The sequence below is a fragment of the Xiphias gladius genome, chromosome 19 (genome assembly GCF_016859285.1).
Source record: "Xiphias gladius isolate SHS-SW01 ecotype Sanya breed wild chromosome 19, ASM1685928v1, whole genome shotgun sequence".
Taxonomy (NCBI): Eukaryota; Metazoa; Chordata; class Actinopteri; order Istiophoriformes; family Xiphiidae; genus Xiphias; species Xiphias gladius.
The window spans coordinates 13,696,587-13,723,302 of record NC_053418.1 but is presented as its reverse complement, the minus strand read 5'-3'; the positions used below and the strand labels follow the sequence as shown (position 1 = coordinate 13,723,302).

The 26,716-nt window shown below is 39.2% G+C and overlaps 1 protein-coding gene across 3 annotated transcripts in view; it reads right to left on the bottom strand.

The window, feature by feature from the left end:
- nipbla (NIPBL cohesin loading factor a) overlaps positions 1-24,830 on the bottom strand; it is a 31,323-nt gene extending 6,493 nt beyond the window's left edge. Inside the window, exons 1-35 of one of the 3 annotated variants that reach the window (XM_040155175.1) lie at positions 24,451-24,830; positions 22,806-22,877; positions 20,834-20,983; positions 20,386-20,551; positions 19,397-19,497; positions 19,174-19,285; positions 18,701-18,864; positions 16,652-16,800; positions 15,405-15,495; positions 14,857-15,078; positions 13,433-13,690; positions 12,565-13,316; positions 10,240-10,453; positions 9,904-10,080; positions 9,538-9,711; positions 8,998-9,159; positions 8,770-8,876; positions 8,583-8,669; positions 8,081-8,312; positions 7,375-7,526; positions 7,184-7,264; positions 5,931-6,031; positions 5,610-5,739; positions 5,415-5,497; positions 4,703-4,835; positions 4,063-4,206; positions 3,771-3,857; positions 3,265-3,485; positions 2,954-3,056; positions 2,646-2,744; positions 2,280-2,426; positions 834-968; positions 525-623; positions 346-399; positions 143-251 (exon numbers count right to left, since the gene is read on the bottom strand). In XM_040155175.1, the coding sequence (XP_040011109.1) occupies positions 143-251; positions 346-399; positions 525-623; positions 834-968; positions 2,280-2,426; positions 2,646-2,744; positions 2,954-3,056; positions 3,265-3,485; positions 3,771-3,857; positions 4,063-4,206; positions 4,703-4,835; positions 5,415-5,497; positions 5,610-5,739; positions 5,931-6,031; positions 7,184-7,264; positions 7,375-7,526; positions 8,081-8,312; positions 8,583-8,669; positions 8,770-8,876; positions 8,998-9,159; positions 9,538-9,711; positions 9,904-10,080; positions 10,240-10,453; positions 12,565-13,316; positions 13,433-13,690; positions 14,857-15,078; positions 15,405-15,495; positions 16,652-16,800; positions 18,701-18,864; positions 19,174-19,285; positions 19,397-19,497; positions 20,386-20,551; positions 20,834-20,897 (5,110 nt within the window). In that variant the 5' untranslated portion in view covers positions 20,898-20,983; positions 22,806-22,877; positions 24,451-24,830. The remainder of the gene's footprint in view (positions 1-142; positions 252-345; positions 400-524; positions 624-833; positions 969-2,279; positions 2,427-2,645; positions 2,745-2,953; positions 3,057-3,264; positions 3,486-3,770; positions 3,858-4,062; positions 4,207-4,702; positions 4,836-5,414; positions 5,498-5,609; positions 5,740-5,930; positions 6,032-7,183; positions 7,265-7,374; positions 7,527-8,080; positions 8,313-8,582; positions 8,670-8,769; positions 8,877-8,997; positions 9,160-9,537; positions 9,712-9,903; positions 10,081-10,239; positions 10,454-12,564; positions 13,317-13,432; positions 13,691-14,856; positions 15,079-15,404; positions 15,496-16,651; positions 16,801-18,700; positions 18,865-19,173; positions 19,286-19,396; positions 19,498-20,385; positions 20,552-20,833; positions 20,984-22,805; positions 22,878-24,450) is intronic. The other 2 variants (XM_040155176.1, XM_040155177.1) reach the window with 2 other exon arrangements.
- Between the last annotated feature and the right edge of the window lie 1,886 nt (positions 24,831-26,716).

The window sequence follows — 26,716 nt, the reverse complement described above, 5'->3', positions numbered from 1 at the left end:
CACATTTAGATGTTTTAATTCTAACAAGCTTACTACAGAAGACTGATTAGCTCAACCAGAAGTATAGACAGTGGTTTATCATAAAATCAACTGCTGCATAATAATACAGATTAAGTTGGTCTCAGATGATAAAATTGCATACCTGCAAGAGACTCTTCATATTTGAGGATGTGTTCTACCAGATTGTCAACTAGCTGAACACAGGCCTTTTTGGCTGGTTTATATGATGCCTCCTCTTCAGACTTGAGAAGCTAGAGTAAGGGAGACAATGTTCATTTGCAAAAGATTTTGAACAGTGATATATTCGCCATCAGGTGAAGCCCCATCACAAAATCAAATACTTACATTCTGAAGAAGTTGCTCAAACCAGTCATAGCCGGTGTCTCGACACGCTGCAACCTGAAGAAATCAGACGTGAGAATTAAACTTAACCATAATACTGGGTAAGGGTTGATGAGAGATTTTGCCTTAGGTTATTACTTTTATTACTGGATACAACAAACTGGTAAGTCAGTTAAAATTACCACATCAGTGATGTTCAGGATCTTTCTGGTCATGGTCTCTTTGTCATGGGCTGGAGTTGGAGTAAACCACAACTTCTGGAATGTCTCATTCACCAGTTTCTATAAAGAAAGTTTGTGTGTCATTAGTTTGGATCTATACTTTTTTCAAATCTTTAAAATTCCAAGTTTTGTGATGAATATATTACCATACATAGAGTTTTATCTTAAAAGAGGAATGAGAAATAAATAGAATAATAATGATAAAAGAATGGAAATCATATCTCAAAACAACTAAAAGTGTCAAGAAACAAAGGTGCAGTTGATCCATACCTTGATACCTTCTTCGTCATTGACTCTGCGGATCATCCTCACACACATCTCAGTAATCTTACTGAAGGTTGGCTGCTCCAGACAGATGTCTCTGAGGATCTTGATCACCCGTTTTCTTACGCTGATACCAGTGTCCTTTGCACCAAAAGCAATTCAATTCATTAAGGCTTTGCAATGTTCTAAAAGCACTACTTCAAAAACAAAACTCTTGTTTTCATTTATAAAAGAAACATCTTCATTGGGTGCTATAACATTTTTCTGCCAATAGGTGGCAGTATAAGACCGTAATAAAGAGTGAACTTCTCATGAACCCTCCTGAACATTTCCATGACAACAGGCACAACAATTTCAATGCTGTTACTTCTCAGCTGAGTAGAAAGAATAAGTTCAAGGCTTTTGTGTTTGACTGCATTTCAGTGATGATGGCTTATATTACAACAGTACATCCCAATGATATGAATTAACCTCGACTGCACGCTGCTTTAAAACTGGCTCCTTATTTAATTAATTATTTAATTAATTAATTATTCCTATCATGTAAAAGCAAACTTGAAACATCCAAAACGAAAAATTTTAAGCAACTTTTCTATAAGCCTAACCCCTGCAGATGCTTTTCCATGTAAACTCAGTGACTGGAAAACATTGCTTTCCTGTCCATGTCAAAGTGGCCCCAATCCTACCATTTGCATATGTATTAAACAGGTGCGTGAAACAGCAGCTCCATTTCCACACTAGCTTTTCATGTTAACAGTTTACCAAGAATTGGATTTAAAGGGATCTTAAGTGTAAAACTCTGAAAGCATATTCTGGTCGTCAGAAAGATCAACTGTTTTTATAGAGGGGATAATCATGAACATTACTGGACTACAACTCAACCTCATCAAAAGCCTTGGTTTGGGGGGTTCTTAATAAATTAACATACGAGATGTCAGGTGGCTTGAGCCATAATGGTCAATTACCAGTCCACAGTACGATAATTAAATTAACAATACACTTGTGAAGTGCTAAGACAATTTCCGGACAATATGTCACACTATAGCTGGTATGGAGGAACAGCAGGGTATGTCCTTATCAATACACTGGCAATGACTTGAAAAATGTCGTCTGTCGAAATCATCGCTCCCAATGCAGCAACACAATGGCAAACCCGGGGTGTGCCATAAACAGCATGAGAAACTGGACCCAACAGGCACACAACTGTGCAGGATAGTGGGGGGCATGTAGTTGTTTGAAGAGCACTGAATTGACGCACTGATATCTATATATCATCATTTTGATGACACAGCATACCATAATATCACTGCAAACAAGGCTTATCCATTGATGACCAATACTCAATAATTTTTCAGATAACTGAATACATAATTATATGCACAGTTCATATGGGGATTGTGAGACCTCACAATACAATAATGTGTCTAGAATGAGTCTGATTGGGCAACTTACTAGTATCCTCTCTATGAGCATGTCATAGTACTGTTCAGTGAGTTGGGGTCTGCTTAGGACGAATCTGCCTAGCAGCTCAACAGCTGCCTCTCTCACACTGGTGGAGTTGTCCATCAAACGACCATGGACGCCACGCTGCATGTCGGACTGCAGAAGTGGACAAGAGAGTTTCAGTACATAGCATGGAGAAAAAAAGACTACAAGATCATTTGCATACACAAGAGATTAGCATAGAACAGAATAAACAAGTACATTGTAATAGAGCAAGAACATGACAACAACAGAATTTAGGACAGCCCAATTTGTGAAATTAATGTAAAAACCAGGCATGACAAACTGTCTTTACAAACACAGATCCTCACACACCCTTGCCAGTATGCTGGGGTCCACAGCCACAACCTCAGACAGACATTTCATGGCTTTAGTCCTTACAGCGATGGCACTTTCCCCAAGGACTCGCAAGATCTATTTAAAAAAAACAACAACAAAAAAACAGCCTATGATTACACAAACTGATCTTCTTTCAGTTCAACAGTTTACAAAACAAAGACAAACCAGTGAGACTTAATATCACCTTTATTATATTGTCTGAACGATTTACACATTATTTTATGTAGCTGTTGTGCTTTATTAAAAAGATAAAGATAGTTGTGGTAAGAATATCCAAATATTACCTGTGTTAAATAAATATCAAAGCTCTGGGCGAACGGCCTCATGGAGGCCAAATAACGCACGATCAGACAGGAGTCATCATAGTCCACAGTGTCAGAGTTCATTCTAAGAGAAGGGTAAAGAGGAAGAATGTTATAGAATGATACAGTCATACAACTGGCAGTGAGACTGTAACTGACAGGCAACTTAGACACCAAAAAAGAAACAGAAAAAGAGACAGGACATTGCCATCATAAAAGATAGGAATAATCAAATAAGTTTCTGTTGTATGAGTGATGTGAAATTCTTTGCCAAGACATTCACACATCCTTACTTGAGAGTAGTGAAATGACTTGGGGTGGTCTTGATGATGTTTCGCAGGAACCTCTTGCGCTTCTCAGCACGCTGCATAATTTCACCTGTGCTCTCCAGCTCCTTGGCATGTTGTGGTCCGTCCGACGAGTCCTCATCCTTTGGATTCTGGTTCCGCATGGACTTCTCAGCCTCTGTGGTGGCGTCCCGGAACCACTGGGCGATGTAGAACTTTCTAGCGAACTAGAGGACATTATGTAATTTAATGTAGCCTTTTAATTCTCAAGAAAAAGGTGGACTTGAGTAATTTGAGCACGTACCAGCATGAACTTATGGCTAACAATTTTAATGGATGCTTTTCAGAGTTGCGCAGTGGCAGTTCCCTATAGAAAGGTGCTTCCATATGACCTTAAATAACTAATTTAAAGTAATAAATGAAAAGCCAATGTGATACTCAGAACATGCCCATTGATTTCTGATATTTAAAGATTCAAAAGTGTTTGCGCAGTCATTCTTATGTAAACCCACCACCAGTGAGGCATCTGTCTCAGCATTCTCTTCCAAGTAGTCCAGTAGTGCTTTCTGCAGCTGCTGGGTCTCATCGTTACCTGGAGACTATATCAACAGAAAGAAATGCCATTCACACCAATCCATATTCAGTAAAATTGTTGGGATGCAAATCATCAAACAAAAGAGAAACTAAATTGTAAAATACATTTTCTGCTTGTTCCATTTAACTTTTTTTTTTTTTTTTTTAATAAATATTAACTTATACATTCAAAAGAAAGTACCATCATCAAATATGAAGTTGTTCTCCTACCTCTTGTAGAATACGATCAATTGATCTCTGGTCCATCTTGCTGGTGACGGCGTCCTTCCTCAGACGGGCAGCCACTGTGCCCAGGTAGTCTAGAGATGCTACTCTCAGAGCCATCTCTGTCTGCTTATTACTGAACTGGTGCACCTGATGGGAGCAGAGACAGAAAAACATAAGAAGAGATGTCATCAAGAAATGCACTGTTGTGACAGTTATCATATTACACTTTAGACCAGGACTAACTGTCATTTGCACACTAAAAGAAAAAAAAGAACCCACCCTATCACTGCATTAAAGCATTTAAGATTAATTAATTTCTACTTTACTATATCTTAAAGTGTTTAAACACTTCACTGCCACAAACCAAAAAGTAATTCTGTTGATAGCAGACATCTGAGCAAGTTAGAGTCCAAAACTAGCATTATAAAAATGTCTTAAGGAACTACAACATCAGTTCTTAAAATGCAGAGAATACACACAAACAGAGGACAACCTCCTAAGTCCGTCTCAGCAGTAAAATGGTTCCCTTTTGTCAAAGGATCGTAAAGCTGTCCACTGCTATTAAAATGGACCATCTATTCTTGGAAACACTTAAGCACAAATTGGTGCATTTCCAGCTTAAAGAAAGAACTGTCATACTAACCAGTAGTCTACCAAGCAGACTGAGCAGCAGCTCTGCAGCAGGCCACTCTGGTTTGTTTACTGTCGAGAGCAGGTCCTGGACAAAGTTCTCAAACAATGGCCGGTAATCTTCTTCTCCCTGCTTGCTGCCACACCTAAGGGGAGGGGAAAGAGGGAAAAAAAGTGGCAGAGGAGGAGAGGGGGTTAATCACAGGCAAATAACAAGAACAAAGGTAAAGCATAATGGGTAAGAATTAATGGTAGCAATTATAATCAGGGGCCAAGGGACATGAAGCATACAGAAAATTAAGAGAGAAAATTAAAATTTGCAAGGCTTAACAAGCCGGCAGTCATATCCACCAAACTCTGTAAAGTGCTTTACTACTTGACATGCAGAGCAATGTTTTGACAAGTAGGTCCCTGTATTGTTTCTATCTCATGCAGTACTGGCATGCACATAGGGATGCCTGCGCACCATTGGGGTTGGTGGTAGTTTGATACTTATTTCTGCTCACTACATAGGGCATAACAAATGGTGGCACATGCACATGACACGTAGCATTAGTACAAAAGAGAATAAGTATAAATTCTTCAGCTTTTTTCTTCAGATCAGTCTGCACTGAATGCCTGTTAATAAATCCTTAAGGTGACAAAGTACAGCTTTAGTACAATGTAACTTAGCAAGCAAAAATTAAAAAGCATATTTCAACGCAGTACAGAACAGTGGTAATTACTTTTTGAGGAAGACTGAGAGGAAGTTTTGTGCTGTTCTCATTGCCGTCTCATACGAGTTGGTAATCAACACATCTTGATCCACCTAAAATTTAAAAAAAAAGGGACAAATGGTATGTTTGAATGTGTTTGGATTTAGATAAATTGTATATTTACTTGTTTGTGCATCAGGTTCTTGTGTCGGCTTGCTCTCCTACCTTGCTATCGTACTCTTCATATGTTTCCTTGTCACTGGGGAGGTGGACCACACACTGGATCAGCTGCAGCACCAGGGCTGTCACCATTTGGATGTACATCGGCTCTCCATCCTGGTCTGAGCTGTTCAGCCTAAGAACACAAGAGGTCATGATACAGGATAAGTTGCTATACAAGGTGTTATTCAGGGAAAAAAATTACTTGGTAGGTAGGGGACGCACTTCCTAATTGGGAAATCCTCACTTCTGCCTCAACTATCATTTTGCTAAACTGATAACACATAATTGCCATAAATCAATGTGAATTCATAGAAAACAAATTACCTGAAATTCCTGAGGGAGCGTTTGCTGGTGGGCAGTCTGGCCAAAGAGGTAAAGATCTCCTCCAGGATCAGCTGCCGATGCTTCTCATAACGAGAGAACACCTGGAGACAGGAATTAATAAGGCAGTCAGTCTCTACCTTCATAGTTTTGTAGAACAGTAAAAACACCTGCAAGGATTATATACCAAGGGATGTATACAGACAAGACTAGTTCAACACCTAGTATATAGCTGGACCGTGTATGGTCAATGTGCGAAATTGAGGATGCAGTTGAAAACCGTTGTGGAACCGCTGTAAACAATGAATTTTAATGAAAAGTTGCAAACCTGCTCCAAAAGTCACTAAATGTCGCTAGATGATGTAATACGCTAATCAAAATATTCATGTAGTCAGCATCTAATATTTGAATTCTGCCTGGTGTCACGGTTTCAGCCCTTTATCTGTTTGCTTCTCTTCTACTCTCTTTGCTCACATATACAGCATTTTAATACAGCCGAATTCCCAATAAAGCTGATATCATTTACATATTTTTTTGTTTCTGTTGTCAGACAATGTAACAAGTATGAAATAGGGACTAAATCATAGCACATTAAGGCCACATGTTAACCAGCAGTCACTTCCAAGCCATTTCCAAGCTGCTACTCTAAGCTGCTAAAATCCTTATTTTATAACCCCAACGTCATCTAACAAAATCACCACATACATAAGTTCAAGACAATGGCTGTGCTGTGGCTTTTGGCTACATTTACTTGTAAAATGATCCCTCAGAGAAAAAGTAAGAATCTCATTCACGTTTATGTCACCTGCTGTGCGGGCAGTTGAACGCAGTGAGGTATGTCTGCGGAAGGAAGCTGAACAATACTGGTGAATCTCTTCTACAAAAAGTTGCTAAGGTTTGTCATAAAGGTTGCTAAATTTGTCGCTCTGTGCTTTTTTGGTAAGAAAAAAGAAAATCACTAAAGGGGTGTGAAAAGTCAATAAATCTAGCAACAAATGTGCTACGTTTGCAAAACTGCCTACGAAACACCAATGGTCGGCCAGCTGACTAATGGTTTAACTTCATCACTCACTCAGTCAGTCAGTCAGTCAGGAACAGACATTTACGCTTATAAGGCTGGCTCCGCTGTTACGCTCCAGCCAAAAACTGCATCAAGTACTCAGGATAAAGTGACCCCAAAAGATGTTCACAAGCAGTGTCTTTAGATAAACACTGAATTTCTGTACATTTCTGATTGAAAAAAAATGAAGACTTACTGCTGTAACTAGTTTAATGGCACACAGCTGCAGCTCACTGACATTCTCCACAAAGAATGGGGTGATTCCCATAGAAGAAACCTGGAAAAAAGAGAATAGCATGACTCATCATCCAGTTTGCAATGGAGTTTTTTACTTGATAAAATGATAACTGGAATCTAACATTGTTATTAAGTACTTTTAGTTTTTACCTGGAGGATGGTGGTATCTGTAAGTAGTTGAATCTCTAGGAGCTCAGAGATATTGCTGACAATGTCGCACACTTTGTTGTACAACATGACAATCACACGTTGCTTATGTGTGGAGCATTTTGCACGCTTTGCCTTTGAGCTCAACATGCCACCTAGATGGACAAGAGTAAGCCTGTTAAATACTATTTTCAAAGTGTTCTTAAAAAAAATATTGCATCCTAAAAAACATTTTTTATTTCTATTTATGAAAGAAAAATGTCATGTAATATTTCGCAGGCACTCTGTTGAATTAAACTCCCCTTGAATTGTAGGGACATCATGACAGAGATAACAGGTATATTACACATTTCGTAAATGTAATTCAGTTAGTCATTTAGGTTGTTCTACAATTTAATCTCCACCCAAAGTGTGAAGAATTCTGCTCATCTGACGCTGAGATTAGTTCATAGCAGCTTTTATTTCTGCTACAGCTAATACCATTTGTGCTACCATAAATGAAGTCAACAAAGACAGTTAAATAGAAAACTGCACTTTTATGTGATAACCCTGTAATTTCCAGACGTCAGAGATTAATTGTTTTATAAACACTCATACTCACCACAAACTCATTAATTTAGTGTCACTCAGATTCCAACAGTGAAACGCCCATGCTCATATAAAAGTTAAATAATCAAATGAAATAAAGCTCTTTTTTCTTTATCCTCACCTCCATGTGGGTCCACCCTGTAGACTGGGTCATACTGTGGGTACAGTGTGTTCTGAAGATGGAACTTGGTGTATTGTAGCACCCGCTCTATGACGTCCTCTATGTAGACAGCCTTTGGCATGTGCGCTGAGGTCATGATGTTAAGAGCTGTCAGACAGGCGTCTGCTGACTTTGTGACTCTCTCCATTATCAGGTCTCGCCAAAGTCTCTCCTCATCTTCAGCATCGTGGTCCTGAGGTTAGAAAGGAAAAGAATGAGAATGCATTTTACAGAAATAAACCACTATCTGGAGACCAAAGATTTTTATTCATTCATGCAATGAAACCTTTTGTAGAATTTTAACAATTAATTTTTTACTTTTGCTGCCAGTGACAGTATGTTTTATTTATTTTTTTAATGGATACTGTATGAATTCCTGCACTATATCACTAAAAATGTTTATGTTAATTAAGTTCCACTACAAAGAATATTAAACACAGAAAGAGGGAGGAAGGGAGCTCACGTGGTTCATCATGGTGGAGAGCTTGGCCCCATCCTGGATATTCTTTTCCAGTATGTTCAGAAGCTTGACCAGCTTGTCTGATGGGATCTACAACAACAGAGACCATTATTTAGACCTACATCTGAAGCAGTATCAGGCATCCACAATAGTCCATCCAAAGTATTTATATTAATATACTATACAGTACCCTGCTGGAGATGCCCATGGCCTTAATCTTGGCGGACTCGCTGCCTAGCTCATTCAACTGGTGTTTACCAAGCAGCAGTTCCTGAGGTATCTCATCATCATCGGCTGCTGGAAAACAGAAAGCAAAACATTGCACAAAATCACAATAAAATATAGTGAGATTGATGTATTTGGATTTTCAAAATGGACCACAGTGGCAGTTTGAAAGCCAGTCAGCACTGATATTTACCCATGGCAGTGAAATCCACATCCTCCAGATTCTCCAGTATGTTGTCAATGCTTGCTAAGAACCTCTTGAACGTGGACGAGTCCATCAACTCTTCTTGGGTCAGCTTGGGTTCATATGCTTTCCGTTTCTTCTGCTTCTCCTTCATCTTCATTTTTCTGGCAACTGAGTGAGAGATTTTCATCTTACTTTTATTGATATTTGTTTTGTTTTAATTGTGTGTGCCAGTTACCCAACTGGCCTCTTTAAAGTTAATTATTTTAAGAAACTATCTATGTTTTCTAGGGTTCAATTTGTCACATTTGCCTGGCACTAACCAGTAAAATATGAACGCATTTCTTTTAATGCTTTCTAATCTGCAATAGCATATATTTATTTATTGCCTGTATATGGACATAACATTACTCTCCAGTGTAATGTAGCATTAGATTTAACTGTAAAGACCCAACAAAGGCAAAAATGCAGTTCTATCACTGTCACAAACATTTCAAAAGAAAGAGAGACATAATTTGAAATGCTGTGGCACACAACTTGAATACAGACTTTCACTCATGCTTGGTGGTGGTGAATCTTCTTCAGAAGAGTCTCGGTAGCGACTGCCTGAGCCTCGTCGGCTGTCCCGGTGCCCGCTTTTCCGATGATCCCCTGAACCCCGGCGCTCTCTTTCTTCAAACTCCCAGGACCTGTCTTTATCTCGGCGCTGCCGCTTCCTTGCAGCTGTATAGAATAAACATAAACGCCAACCCTTTACAACAGTAAATTGGTATCCACAATTAAAATCTGAATCTAAAAATATAAATAGTGTCTTTAGGTTCATTATATTTTAAGAATATCTCTAAACTTAAATGACCAAACCTTGTGTAAAACAGTAGCAGCGAGAACTGAAATGAATTGAATGATTTGACTCACACTCTCCGTTCGCGTCAAAGTCTTCATCCGAGCTGACCTCAGCATATTTGGGCCTCTCATTTACAGTGCTTCGTTTCCTCTTGTTCACCTTTACTCTTTCACACAGGGGCATGGTTGACTCAATCTCTGCCAGAAGCTCGGGGGGCAGCTCCTTCAGAACTGCCGGGTCCATACCACCTAAAATTTGACAGTAACATTTTCAAGTTATTAAAAAATCTTCACTTTTTTCTTGAAGATCACGGAAAAACAGTGCAGATAGAGTGAAAAAAAATGCTGTAAAGCTAGCTGAATCAAATGAGCAAAGCTGCTTGCCGTTCCACAGCTTCTTGGTCTTACTTTTGCCAGACTTTCCTGATGAGATCCTGTTCTTTCCAGACTTGCTGTGCCGAATGATCCTCTGGATCTGATCGATGGAGAGCTTTTTCAGAACCACTACAGGCTTGGGCCTCTTCTCAAAGTCCTGCACCAAACCCAGCCTCTCCAATTTAACCTTGGGCTGGCCCCACGTTTGACCTTCGGTTGACCCACTGCTATCCTTATCACGTTTGATCTGGAAAAAAAAGAAAAGAAGTCAGGAAAGCCCTCTGAGGTTGTTTGAAGTTTGAACTTCAATAAAACTCACTCTTTCAAACAGCTGTGGACAGAAAATGTGAAAATGTTTACAGAAAAGAAAATCAAGCAAGATAACAAAATGTCAACAATGGTTCAAACTGACTGACATGAGATTAGTGATTTTGATGTTAGTTTCCAATATATTTCTGATAAAGTCTTTAAGGAATACTCCACCGTTTTTCCAAAATTATCTCCATGTGTTAAACTGTAGGTGTAATATTCAATAGGTTGTCATTGTACACTGTCAACACTGCATTGCCAAGGTAGCAACTACCCCTTGACACTAGGGGTGATGGGCAAAAACTGGAGATGGTGATTTTGTATGTTTCCTCTCATCAACAAAGTAGTAACACCTCAGTTGTTGCCAAAATATTATCTTGCCCAAGTTTGTGTCTGAGTCGTGCAGACTAAACACATACACAATACATGCTGCACACATAGAAACAAGTTACAGTAACCCTATCTTTTGCCCTGTTATTGGCATGGCTTTCTGTTGGTTTACCACTGAGTTAGAAACATTGGCTAAGGTAGGTGGCTAGACTTCAGTACCTAGTAAAAAATGATAAAGGCTGCTCAGCAGTGCAACATAGACTGGTAGCTTGCTGCACAAGTAGAGAGCAATGTTAATTTTTTTTTTTTTTTGGGCAAATAAACTATATGTAATTTATGGAAATATTTCTAACGGGCTGAAAGAAATGAAATAGTAAAACGCATTTTACTAACCTGCTAGCACACGATAGCAAAGGTATTTTTACTTCTAAGAAAGCAAAATTACAGTAATTCTGTTGACTGACAATTCCTTCAGTTCAAGTCATTTCAACACTAATCATAAGCAAACTTGATTTAGTGTCTTTTTCCATGATATGTTAAGAATTTGTGGATAAAATTTCACGGAATATAATTAAGTCCAATCAATTTCCGCACAGGGAAGTCATAACTCCTTCGAAAATGCCACTTTTTCCCATTTTGATGTCCTACATACAACTGATGACTGACATACATTGTCAATTCAGAATTTAATCACAACATTGCTTAGTCCTACTGAGAAGAGTAGAGTGCAGTTCTCCTAACGAAAGACAGAAAAAGACTGTTACTGTGGTTCTAGTTCATTCTTTCTGACATACGCCAGCAGCCTTGTAAACAATCAATTAGAGCTATATCTCTATGCTTCAGAGACTGCATAGCTGGTTTAGTACTGCCAGGACACTCTTTAGCCTTTCTACTGCAACTTCAACTACAAAGCACCTGCAGGACTTTTCAGGTAAATAGCCATGTTTTCAGTAGACAAGCCACTCTGCACAGGTATGCCGTGTGAGTGATTAGACTGACTGGAACATAAACGACTGGCAGTGTAATCTCATTTGCTTGGTGCTAAATATGACTTCCATATAGTAGCTGCTTGCGCCACTACAGTCGTTTGTCCCTTGCTTCAAGGGATTCTTTCTACTAGTGCAATAGAAGCTACTGTACGCAATACATACAAAATTGTGTTTGTTTTTTGTAGGCACACACAAAAGCTACCATGTTAAAATATTGGCTCAGCAAACTTTACTGAGGTGGGGGCATGTTACTGTGCGCCATGACATGTGGCTGGGGTTGCACCTCTGAACATGTTGTTCACAATAGATATGGTAAGAAAGGATTAAATAAAGTGAAGCTTAATTGTATTGAAAAAATTTAGCTTATTTCAGTTTTTGGGCTGTAGGTATACCAACAGTGAGTGCTTTCAGTAGACATTTACCCATATGCAACGTCTGAAAAACAGCAGTGGAGCATTTCTTTGTGGTACTTACTTTTGTTTACACACAGGTCTTATAACTTAATAAATAAAACAAAACAATTTTTACTGTTAACAGATTGTTAGGTGTGGGTTAATGTGTTAACAGAATTTTAAGACCAATCCCAGGAATAAAGAAAAGGCTTATGGATGGAAAAACAAAAATGAAAAAGAGTGAGCAGTGGTGTGATTCAGTTTTGTGAGATTGCAGGCAGTGACAGCTGAATGATTGGTAGATGAGTGGATATGTTTTTTAGGTCAGCCCAGATCACCTTGGGGATCTGGAAGTTCTTCAGTGCGCCACTATGCCCTCCCAGGAGCTGAGCAGGGAAAGAATCTGGAAGTTTAGCACCAGAAGCAGATGATGCTGGTTTGGAACCATCTTGCCTACTGCTGCTCCGACCAGGCTCTCCAGTGGAAGAAGCCCGGAAGCCAGACCTATCTCGGTCACTTCGGCAGCGAGAGTCAGGCGAGCGTCTGTCACGACCACCAGTCTCGCTCCGATGCCTCCTATCTCTGTCAGATTCTCTGTCCCTGTCTCGTCCATGTTCCCCACGGTTTGAAGACTTTGGCATTTCTCCCCGTCTGTCCGAGGATTTCTCATCATGTCGGTGCTTTGATGACTCCCGACCTTCTCTCCTGCTGTCATGTTTATCGACCCTGTTCTTGATGACTTCTGGTCGTCCATCTGGTTTCAACCGCAAAGCTGTGTCAGAACCCTCCACTGCAGCTGGCCCACTAGCTGGTTCTTCAGGCCAGCGTTGGGCCTCAAGGGCTGGAATAGGAGCAGCCAGACATGGGTCGAGCTGGCCATCAGCTCGGCCTGCCTGCTGGAGGTCGATGCTCACCATGAGGGGAGGGCGGCTGGCACCGTTCCCAGCTGCGGTGGCCTCTTGCGGCGTCAGTTTGCCAGCATTGCCCCCTCCTGTTGATCCACTCCCTGGGGCACCTGTGGGGCCACCTGGTCCCCCCGCACCTGGCTCCAGGGGAAAAGAGTCCTGTTTTCTCTTTTTCAGTGGCTTGTCTGTAAAGATAAAGATATGAAAATAGAACTACAAAGTCAGAAAAACCTTTAAAGTTATAAATGCATAGCAATTGAGTTTGTATCCATATAGTCATATTTAGAGATATCCTACACACCTTTATCTTGCACTTCCTTGGAGCACTTCTCACTAGCCGCTTCTCGTTCTATCCTTTCAATTTCAGCGAGGGCATCCAGCTCTGCCTCATCATAAGGGGAACTGGGAGGCTGGAGACCACTGGCACCACCTGCTTGCTGGGGGACCTGCTGCTGTTGCAGCCGGGCTCCTAGATTTTGCTGGAGAACAGGCACCTGTTGAAAGCCCAGTTCTGCTTCCATATTGTCCGAGTTCTGGTCCATGCCCGGCACAACATCACCTGAGATATTAACAAGAACACTTTTACGGGGTTGTATTTCAAAGGGCTGACGGTTTCCAGTAATCCAAGGGTTCTTACTGACAAGATTTATTTTTTGTTCTTAAAAGATGTGAGCACGGAATTACTCTTCTTAGTTCTAATAACTGATTTAATAACTGTGAAAATTATTAGTTTTGAAACTGGAGGAGTGGGAAACTGCATAACAAACAAAACTAGGTCAAAACCTAGTATATGGCTAGACCATCTATGGTCAATCTGGGAAATTGAGGATGTAGTTGAAAACCATTGTGGAACCACTGTAAACAATTGGAAAGTAGCTAAGGCATTCTGCCTGGTGTCAGTCGGTTTCAGCCCTTTATCTGTTTGCTTCTCTCCTACTCTTTGTGCTCACATTTACAGTAATTTAATACAACCAAATTCCCAATAAAGCTGTTCTCATTTACAATTTTTTCTGTTTCTAGTGTCAGACAACGGAACAAGTATGAAATAGTGACTGAAACGCGGCCCATTAAGACTACATGTTAACCGGCAGTCACTTCCAAGCCATTTCCAAGCTGCTTCTCTGCATTGCTAAAATCCTGATTTTATAACGATGACGTCATCTGACAGAATCACCATACACATATGTTGACGACAACAGATGTGCTGTTTCAGCTACATTTACTTGTAAAATGATCACTCAGAGAGAAAGTTACAAGCTCATTCATGTCTATGTCAGCTGCCATGCGGTCAATAGAATGAGACGCATAGAGACGTGTGCCTGCGAGGGGGAAACCCCGACCTTCGCTAGCGGGTTAATACTGGTGACTCTCTTCTACAGAAAGGTGCTAAGGTTTGTCCAAAAAGTTGCAAGATTTGTCACCAGTTACTTTCTTGAAAAGAAGTCACTGAGGGGGTGTGAAAAGTTGTTAAATCTAGCAACAAAGGCCCTGTTGACAACACTGCCTGTAAAAGCCCACCTGAGGACACAATAGAAACTGTTTCTACCATTCATTTTGACAGAGAAAGAGCCAATGGGGAAACTGCAACACATGGCCAGTTGATCAATGGTGTAACTTCATCACTCACTCACTCAATCCCTCAGTCAATGACAGACATTTGCGTTTATAGGGCTGGCCCTGCTGGGGATCCAGCTAAGACTGAGCTTATACAAAATCTTCTCTTACCTGGGGGATCGGACTCATTTGACTTGACCCTGGACAGTTTGAGGGTGAGTTTTGTAGAGTCCTTGTTTGGCGAGCTAACAATGTCGTACATGTCCTTCTCCTCTTTCACCGCTGGAGCTTTCTTCCTTTGCTGGAGCTGCTGTTTCTGGTCAGGTCCTCCCTCCCTTGGTGAGGGCGCATAGGGAGGTGGTGACTGCAGAATCAGTGGGGGACGAGAACCCGCTGTGAGGGAGCAACACCAAATAGAGAAGAAAGTTATCCTTCAAATGCATGTTAAAAAAAAAAAAAAAAAAAAAGGGCACATACCTGGCTATGAGCGGTATTCCACTCTAATAACGTGTATCCAATATATCAAGATGGCCACTAAGACTGCAATGAAAATCACTGTGGCTTTGTATCACTTTTGATGGATAATGGCCTCAAAAAATTCTGCTGCTGTTAAATACAAATTATGAGTATTACAGAACCAGAGGCTTTTCCCTAAATACAAAAAAAGCAGGCAGGATGTATGCAGTGTAGTGTCTCCTTTCCACTTCCAGTGGCCTTACGTTTGGGCGTTCCTTCACTCCCTGCTGGGGAGCAGCCGGACTGTGGAGACCTCAGAGGGAAAGATGGATTCCTCATGGCGGAGTCACCCTCCTGGAAAACACAAAGACAAGACAGATGTAAGCTACCAGGTACAAGCTTTACAGTGGACTTTCCAACACCAATTTGTTCTAAAAATTCTCAACACAGTTAACAGAAAGTCAAATTTATGCCAAACTGTCAATAATAAAGCTTCTCATATGAGGGAGCACTGACCCTAGTGTATAGGTACGTCTCAATTATAGTTACATAACTAATGGGGAGACTGAAATAAATGGAATTTGACATAGATTCTCTCCCACAACTCAGAATCATGTTGATTTAATATCAAACACTGAAGCAGAACCTCCCTGCTGTGTGCACATTGTTTAGCATGTGTTATGTGTTTATACCAATGTTTGCCCTAAATTTCTTTAGGACATCCCCCCTTAATTTAAAAACAAAAACAAAAAAAACCCACACTGGAGAGATTACACCTTGACACCAGTGTCAATTAAAAAAATTATTAATTGAGAATACCAATAGAAAAAAAATTCTCTGAAGCCATCTAAGATCAAGTTATAAAAACCTAAACAGAACTAAAAACACACATAAGTTACCTAAACATGGCTCGACAGGTTTTATTTAGAAATCTCAGTGCCTTTTTGGTTAAGATTACATAACATCCCCTTTGAAATTTTGTGTTCTCTTTAGCCTTGAGCGGTTTGTAAAATCTTGAACCTGAATTCCTTCTAAATCTGTTTGTGTGGTCTATTGAGAATACCAAGAGAAATTAAATCCCTGAACCCGTCTAAGATCAAGTTATAAGAAACTAAACAGAACTAAAAACAAACACAAATATACCTACACACAATAGTGATTCGACAGGTTTTAGAAACCAACAGATATTTATCATTTCAGGAGTATTTTCCACGTTTTTCCCTCCTATGAAAGTTCATTGGCAGAAGCTGACTGTTGCCTGTTTGCCATCTGAGAAATGCTAGTGGGGACTTTCATGTAAAGTGACATCACATGCATGCTCTATAAATGCTGTGAATAGAAAATGTCTTTATGGCTCACATTACAAATCTTCCAAACCTTAAGCAAATAAATTTCACGTTTTTAAAAACAGCATTATTCATCACTGTGACTTTGTTGTTCATTCATACATTTTTGCCTCAGATGGGGAGTAAACTTATAATGTATTCATTAAAGACTTTGTCAGTCGTACCTCATTGCCCAGTCGGTGTACAATGTTAAGGTAGTCTTCAGTGCCATGTCTGTCTGAGTGGTGGTTGGCAGCATTCGCCATCTGCCCTGATACTTTGCCCTCATGGATATTTCGTATGCCACCTGGAACCATGGGACTGGCCACAGATACTGCCAGATAAAAGAAGAAAGAGTAATTCTTTAAAATGATCTATTAGTGTAGTAATAACAACATTGCTGATCATGACAGAAAAAATAACATCTTTTCTTATAGTGGAGATGAATCAAATCAATTAAGATAAATAAAAGCAAATAAGTATTTACTGGACAAAAGATCTTATTAGAAATGTTTTGGGTCAACTGCTTAAATGGGGCATTAGTTTTTCCAGGAGTCCAAGAGAGATTTTTTGAGACCAAGCAAACTGGTAAGTGAATGACAAAAATTTCAACCACTCTACACAGAAAATGTAATTACACTGAACTTATAGGCTTCATACACGGGGAAAATTATTTTGGCTTCCGTAAATAACTACATGGTTGAAACAAACCTGTTTATCCTGTTGTTGGGCAGATATTTCACCACTGAAATGGGCGTGTATGATTTAATGCACCAGAGCAGGTACTCTAAATGCAAAGCATCAACATTTCAACCAATTGCATTTAATGGTAGGAGCCACAATTGTCACAGTTGTTATAAAATTGTGCAATCTATTGATGTCCAGAGGGCATGGATTTTCTAGCCAAAACACTGCCCATTGTGTAAACCCATAACATAGGATCTTATGAAATGTTGAGTATTAAAGATAACAGTAACAGTAAACAGTACATTTTGAACAATGGAATTCACTGGATAACAAAAACTGTTGTACATAAAAATCTGAATTATAAAACTACAAACTACAATTACAACTAATATAAAATTATGAAAAACGAAATTCAAACATACATCAGCACAGTTTTTCAGACATCTGCTGCAATTTGCTACACTGCACCATTTTTTTTTTTCATATCTGCCAACATATACGACAATGACAATGACAATAAGCGATAAGCTTAGTACTGGCTGGCTGAATATCGGCCCTACCTAACACTAGGGCTTAAATCATGAAACTATCATACTGGTATATTAAAATCTGATTATTTACTATTAAATTATTCTATTTCATTTTCACTATTTTAACCAATTTTTACTTTAAGTGCTTTTATATTGTTCATGTCTTGCCTGTTTTGATGTATAGAAAATTGTTCTGTTTTATATTTGAATTCAGAATTAGGCTTTTCACAAAAAATTGTTATTCTGGCTATTTTCAATTGTTTTACTTTCATAAAACATTCAGGAAAACTCTGGTTAAACATCTGAAACAAATGGGACCAAAATATTGTTGGTACACTAAAAAATTAAAAAAAAAATTAAAAAAAAAACGAAGCAACACTGGAGAGATACTGTAAAGCAAATGAGGGAAGTGTTATGTTTGCATTCACATTGGCCTAACAAGGAACATAATTTTGTCCATAGAACTGTCCACAAAACCCCAGCAACTGATCACATGCAACAAACAGCACAACATCAGCAAGAAGAGTGCAGTTGGAAGACAAAGTTAGGAATTTAGTTTTCTTAATTGGCCAACTGACAGATTCAAATTCACTTTCCATTATAATTCATGTATAGCTGATCAAATCTACCAGATGTAATCATGTCAGAAAGCAAAAACTGTAGTTCAAAAGTTTAAAATAAGAACCCATGAAATCCTATCAAAAGGACAGATCTACTCAGATGGGGTCTTTACATAAAACCTTACTCAACTGAACTCTATGGACTCAGATGTACACCTTTTAGATGACTTTGAAATAAGACACCAACAAACTTCAAAATGTTAAAGTCTGCTTCATTCTAATTGTCTCAGCATGTCAACCTCACATGCAAGTCTCAAAATGTGTTCATGTCTTTAAACAACTTTTACAGATCATGTACATCAACCAGTTGCACACCCAAACACACACAGGCAAGGAAGTATGGATCCATATTTCACGCATGCACACGAACATGAAACACACACATATAAGATCTCACCTTGTTGTATCTGTTGGTGTTGGTTATAGCTGGGAGGTTGTTGGTGGGGATACTGCTGTATGTAACCAGTGGCAGGGCTCTGGGGAGTGTAGGGGCTGGGTACTGGACTGTTCTGCTGGCCCATATACCGGCTACTGGACCCAGTCTGGGGCGCCACAAACCGGCTGGACAAAATGGAGGACAGAACAGGGAGGGAGAAGGTAAGCAAGCAAGCAGAAGGAAGTTAAATTATTAACAGTGAAATAAATAAGAATTTTCTTTCTCAAAGACAATATTTTTGTATTATCTTTCATATAAATACAGTATAAATCCACCAAATCATCCATATAACTAGAAAATAATACCACATATTCTGATGTAACTGGGATATACTAATTAAAAAACAGGTGAAAACATGTAAATAACAACTAAGAGGTTACTATTTTTAATGTTATGATATATAAGAGTCTTCTCAATCTTGCAGCTTGACCGACCTTGATGGACTGGGAGAAATTGCAGCCGGCTGGAAGTTTGCAGACTGGGCAGGGCTATGCATCGAATTCTGGGTAATCTTGAACGGTGGTACCATTGGTTGCTGCATAACATCTGTTTAGAAATGAAAATACAGCACATTTATTTATAAATATCAACATGAAGCTAGTCTAAAAGATTGTATGCTTTCCTGATGTAATGTGCAACAGGTACGTGTCTCCATACTTTTCTCCCTGAAGATGCCAGGGTTCCTGGCCAGCATGGTCTGCAGCAACAGTGGTGCATCTCCCTCTGGCTCATCGCTACCCAGGTTGTCCTTCAGCTCTCTGAAAACATGCACAAAGAACAGGTTAAGGCACATTATAAATTAGTTGGAGCAAGATAAGTAACTGGCACAATTGGTAGTAAGTAGAAATAGGCAGTAGTGGATAATGTTTAAACACTGCATTGAATGAATGTATTTAAACATACATATGACTGATTTTATAGATATGTAGCCTACAATTATAGGTGGGCCATTTAACATTTAACGGTACTCCATGAGAAGATGGGCCTTTGTAAACTTGTAGATGTTTTGCTAATGTATGAATGTATTTCTTTAATATCTGGTTCTCTTAGGCCATTATGGGCAATGTTGCAAGTCAATCAGCAGAACTGCTGTGGCAAAACTGGATTTACAGGACTTTTGCATCAATGCAATGTTTGATACTGGTTAAATCAGGTACGTATTTCAGTGGATTTATGTCAATATATATCAACACCACAATAAAAATATGAATTACACATTTTATTACTCCTTACACACCCCTACCACAAATACACTAAATTGGATTTAATTTTGTACCTTCAAACAAAAATAACACCTTTAAAGTTAATTAGCTTCTAAAAACTTCTTTATGAACTATGATTTTAAAACCAGTAGAGTTCTTGACTTTTTAATATGTAGTATTTGTATCTAGCAAATCTGCCTGCAGGTAAAGCATTAACATGTATTTTGGCATCACTGTTAATTCTTTCATGCCTCCATCTCATTAAATATTCATCTTTTGGAACTCATTTTTAAAGCCAAGTTATATTGGACCCCAAGCTGTAACACTGACAGCCCAACCATTTTCAGGCAAATGTGTTACCTCAGATCTTGAGGTAGGGTCTGTTTCTCTGTTAAGGATCAAGACACAATTTTGCCATACAGACAGTTTCATTTATATACTCACATGTGCTCTGTGGAGACCTGGTTGAGGCCATGGGCTAGCTGGGAGGCCAGATTCTCATCCCGACAGCCCAGTAGGCAGGTGACTTCCTCTGCGATCCTCCCATTGTATAGGAGACTCTTAGTGGTGGTGGCCGGGAGAGGGGAAGGGAGGGGTAGCTGGTTCAACACTGAGATGAGAAGAGAAAGATGATGGAAAGAACAGAGGCGGGGAGGAAAGTAAATACAAATGAGAAAAAGAGAGTGTGAGAAACCAGTAATGCAACGCAATGCAGGACAGATGGCCGTAGAAAAGTAGAGAGAAGGTAGACAAGGCAAGAGATAGGATATGCAATCACAATTGCAAATTTACATCTGTTCAGACAGAATATTTCAGCTTCACATTTTACACTGGAAGAGGAGACAGAAGAAAAACTGTGACAATGTGTTTGGAAAACAGCTGTGTTACTCACAGTCTGTTAAGCTAGCGATCCCAGCAAGAGTGGTGATGGGAACATGAGGCATATCCCCATTCATGCTGAAGGTGAGGGTGGGGGAGTGTGTTGATACACAGGTAGATCAGGGGGTCGATGAACGACACCCGTCCTCACATCTCCTGATACCTGGGACAGAAGGGGGGTTAGTGGTGGGGGGGCGCGGAAAAAAAATGAGTGATGGACAGGAGAAAGGTGAAAAAAAGAGGGCATGAGATAAAGGTGGAGAAATAGCAGAAATGTATAAAGAATTAAGAAAGGCAGAGAAAAGAGGGGATAAAAAAGACAGGAGGAGGAGTAAAAATTATAAAATAATCAAAATTATTCAGGGACATCAAATACATAGCCAATGACAAGATATCTGCGACAGTATATATACACTGCTATATCTGCTCTAAAGCTGAACTCTTGTTTTGTAAAGGAGAAAGGGTGCTGGTTGCATCATCTGTAAGCCACAAATTCTTATTAGAGATTGTCAATCAAGATAAATTGCTATGGTCTCTACTTTACATTTAAGAATGACCTCATCCTTTTCACATGTATATCTGGTATATTATCATTTTTTACTACTGTCATTATCATTTATGTATGCTGCTGATCCATAAAGGGAGAATCCTCAGTGCTCTCTGCATGGGATACAGGGACACAAGTTCAGGAATATCATTCCACTAGCAAGGGTGCAGTCTTATGAAATGTTCAACAGAAACAAATGCACAGATGATTGAATCTATGCTTTATGGTTAAAGAACAAGGTCAATAACCATTAGACTGTCCTTCTGTTAAAATATAATATATTATTATAAAGGTACAAACCATAAGCAGCAACAAATCAATCAAGAATCAATTATCTGAGACCAATGTATTAATAATTTAAAAAATCTTTTAATGCTTGTGATGCTTTTGTTACACCTCGAAGAGTAAGTCATAATTCAGCCACATTATACAAACTGATGTGTATTATTATTATGAGACATTTAAATGTCAAGTCAGATTAGTCTCATTTCCCCTAATGTCAGATATACATTACCTATACAGCTTGGTGTCTACCATTAAAATGGAAAACCTATGCATTGTCTGAATCGAAAATATACTGTGAAAAAGTTGTAAACACAGCAACACAATGTTGACATTACTGCATATTTTAAGTTTGGTTTATTAGGTTAAAAGAAAGACAGGGCTCTGAGGAAAAAAAAGCATGTTTATACTCATGTATCACACGGTCACCAGTATATAAATTTTTTTAATAATACACAGCCCCAACAATAATATACACCAGTGAATAAGCCTTGATCTGCTGATTGCCCTGGTATCACAACAGTAGCTATACAAAGTGTGGGTACATATAGCAACATTGTTCTATTTTCTCTCCAATTGTTGTCTGACTTGATTTTACAAGTCATACATACTTAATATCACCAATATTGTCAAACTGAATAAGTAGTCAACTAAGGTAAATCTTTGTGTTACAACCACAGAAGTGTATTCCCCTTCATTAATTTAAAACCAGAAGGCTTTTCAGTTTCAGCTTTTTATGATAGACCTGCACAAATTAGGGCCCTGTGCTGCACTTAAACTGTCTTAAACCCCTTTGCTTGTTAGATGTCCTTGACCTCTCAAGGAAGACTGTACAGGACGTCAAAGATAAAGAGAGGGAAAAGCCAGCTGCAATTTTCAGAATATCATAACGCAGCCCACCCTTCATTGATAAACCCGTCTACTACAAGAAGCCAAAAGCAGGCCAGTACAGGGTCTGCTTGTTATCTACATTATTCTCCATGACACAAAATTAAAATGAAAGTGTTAACATGTTGTAAGCATCAAAGTTAGATACTGATTACACGCACTAGCCTGATGTAAACATGTTATCAACATTCTAATTTGTCTCATTTTTTATTATTACTAATGATAAAATCAGTGAAATGAAAAATGACCCAAACCATAATGATAATACCTTTTTGAAGAATTATGTGCAGTCTCGGGTGGACTCACTGACATTTCAGATAAACAGTCCTACTCCTTCAATCTGTTGAAAGAAAACATGGCTCTGCATCAGACTTTATGACAAAAAAAAAAAAAAACTACATTTTATTCTTCTTTGGGACAATTTCAGAAGAAACTCTCTCTACAGGAGTTGGACTAAGACCTTAACCAAAAACAGCAAAAATAATGCCAAGTGGAGCATCACAATATTCACTACCACACATGCATTTCATATTTGCAATGAATTTCATTAATGCTACACAATCTTCAAACCAAGAATGCAACAGTATGCAGCACTGTTGACCTTTTTAATGACTTCCAAGAAAATGCAACAACTTTTTCATCAACTTCTGCTTATTACTGGTGCCACTTACATCTGTAAACACAATGTTTGCAACCAGACCTGCGTCCGAGCGGATCATTGAGGTCAAATAGTAACGTGAAACAGATGCTGCATGTAATAACTGTAACAGGGGATCAACAGATGGATATTGTAAACATTACATTAGCTAGCTGTACAGTTAGCATGCTCAGTCTATGTGGTCTCTCTCAGTACGCAGAGGCTTGGCTGACAGCTGTGAGACTGACAAGCAGGAGGCAGCACAAAGGAACAGATGCACTGTGATGGTGGCAGCAGTAGTGGGGGGCTGCATCCTCCAGTAGCCAAGAGCCATCGTACGTATTCTGCAAACTGTTAACTACAACCACCAAACTGAATTTGTTGTGGTAAAAAAAAAAAAATCTACGATTCTCACTAATAACATTTACATGTAAACAAAACTTGGATTGAAGAGTAACTATAGCTAAGGCAAAGTGGTATGTGCTCAGTCAAAACATTTCAAAACAGGATAGCAACCAAAACCAACATTGGCCCTGCCAAAGGCTCCAGCAAAACAAAACAACATTGGGACGTAAATAACACAACTGCTTAGCCAACACTTACTTAACGTGTAGGTGCCGTAGGCATCCATTTATGTGTTTATCTTAGTTAGCTGAATTGCCAGCTACAGCCCGCTACTTGCGAACAAAATCACCAACGGCAGACTGCCAAGAAGTTGACTGCCTGAATCTTTCGAGCTAACCGCGAAGCTAGTGTTACCACTTACGATAGCAGCTAAGATCACTAACGCTAACTGCCTAACATTCGCTAACAACAATAGTCGTGTTTTAACAGCTAGCTAGTTATGCTAACTAGCTGTAACTGTTGTTGGTTAGCTTCTAACGCTGCCCCCCGTTCAAATAAAAGGAAGGCAATTCAAATAATACAAGGAAGCGCTAGTCGGGGTCAATACAATGCTAGCCGATTTCCCTTGAGCTCGGAAAAAGGCGACGAGTTTGAGTGAGTAGATGTAAAGGCAACGGCACGAATTCTAATTCCGTGGCAACGGCCCAATCCTCGGGCTCGACAAATGACATCCAGTTGAGGCCGTGCGCCTCGGCAGAGCAAAAACACACCTAGCTAGCTTGGCTGGCTAGTTCGCTAGCTTCCGTTACCTCCCGGTCAACGATTAACGACGCCGTAGGTGGTCTTGCAGAAGAGCATTTACTAATGTAATAGATAATAACCGCAATTTAAAAAGTTTGGTTCATAAAGAGGGATAGGTGATTATATTTACCTTCGGATGTTGCGTTCAAAGGGAGGGGAATGTTTTAGCTTGGTTTGTGTCCGTGTCCGTATCTCTAGCTCCCCCTTTCTTCTCTCTCGCAGCTCCTCCAGAAGGAACTCGACTGGCTTGCCAGCTAGCTTGTGAGCTAGCTTGCTAGCTATCAACAATAATCCGGGTCGCACTGATTCGTTCTTCTTCCGTCACTCAAGGGTGAATGTTTCAACGTACTTTCATGGGGAAACATTCGTTCTTCGGAGTTTCAGTCGGTCTGCGCCGACATAAACAATGAGTGCAGCCAATTTCGACAATAAATGAGAAATATGACGATTGTTGCGATCATCAAGAGGCTCTCCTCTCGTAGAACAAAATGCCGACCGGAAGTTCTGCCGTCTGACTGACCAAAGATCTCAAGAGTGACTCCCTCCATCGGCGCCAAACAAAATGCCATGCAACATTTCGTGTTTGGGCCGCTGGAGAGCACTGCAAGACAAGTTTGTCTCCTCTAGCCCATTTACTTTACCGTCTACTCTAAATTCGGGTTTAGCTAAAGACACAAATTATACAGACATATAAACAAATCATCATCAGATTTTCTGACGCTGAAACTTGCCATTGAGCTACCACATATAGAAATTACGATAAGCTAATTCTCTTGCTGTTTCTCCTTGTCTACACTAAAAACACGCAAATACTGTATGGTATGCGTTAATGATTCCATGGGACATTTCAAATTAAAAGATATTATAAACATGTATTTTTTAAAAAGTATGGATTACACACTTCTATTACATCTGTTCTGTTGTGTGTGCTGTGGTGGATGAAGTACAAAAATCCTTTACTTAAGTCATGTAAAAATACTTCTATTTAAAAATACTCAGTTGCAAGTGAAGGTCCTGTATTATTAGCAACACATATTTAAAGCACCGAAGTAAAATGACTCATTATGCAGAATGACCTCCTTCAGAGAACTACTGTATTATTGGTTTGCTATTAACATTAATATAAAAAGCAGCAATTTGATGTGACAGGTTAAGTTGGAACTACTTGGAACTACCTACTGGCATTGCAGTTTAATCTCTGATAATGCACAGTATTTTAAAGGCTCATCATATATTTTGTTCATAAACTTTTCATTTAGCTGACTAGCTGTCATCTAAATGCAGAGGAGTTAAAAGTGCAGTCTGAAATGTAGTTGAACAGAAATATAAAGTATAATTTAAACCAAAATAAGTAAAGTGCAAGTACCTCAAATTTTACTTAAGGACAATTCTTGAGTATATGTGCCTAGTTACTTTCCCACCACTGTGTGTATGTATGTGTATTTTGTCTGGACAGGTTCATATGACATCAGTATGTGTATCTTTACTCTTATGTCAAGGCCATTTTCAGACCTCATCCGGAGGGGTTATCTTTTTTTTTTTTTTTTTTTTTTTTTTACATGTAGAGTTTAAAATTAAATCAAAACATTAGATGAGACAAGTAGTTTTGAGGATATAGGATAACCCTGTAAATTTATAAATGACTCAACATGTGCCAACAACAACATAAATTGTTTTAATGTGTAAAATATGGCATACGTGCTTAATCTGCTCTATGCAAAAGCAACATCCTAACTGTACAAGAATGCAAAAGTTAGGGGCATTTACCAAATTTATAGACTATTGCTTTCAGGCAAAAAATTCAGCATCAGCATTTGTTAAATATGATGGACCTTCCGAGTGGAAGTTCTGTGTTTGCTAGAGAGGCAATCACCTGTAGGAAGCTGGACTGTAGATAAGGGTTCCTGGTTTGAAGCATCAACTCCAGTGCACATAATCAGGGTTTGGTGGAGAAAAGTGAGAACTACTTTCCCCTCCAGTACAACCACTAGTTCTCACCAACTCAGGCAAGATACTGCCTCCACCTACAATTACTAAGGTGTTCAGTATCGGTACATTATATCCCTCTGGGAAGCTCTTAGGTATTAATATGTGTATTTCCCAAGCAGCTACTCCCTAATGCTCTTCAATTTAAAACATATAAAGGCATGTACTCATTAGCATTATCTTTCCAAGAGGCTTAGCTTTGAATTCACAGATTACATATTTTGCCTTTCAGATGTTCATGATAAAATCATAAACACACAACCACTAATTTTGCTTTTTTATTCAAAAAATCCATGCAAAATAAAATTACAACTATTATTCAGTCGTGTGTGTGTGTGAGTTGTGTGTGTGCACTCCAATGTGAATTCATGAGAGAAACAGTCAAATTAAGGGAGACACCAGCAACTGTA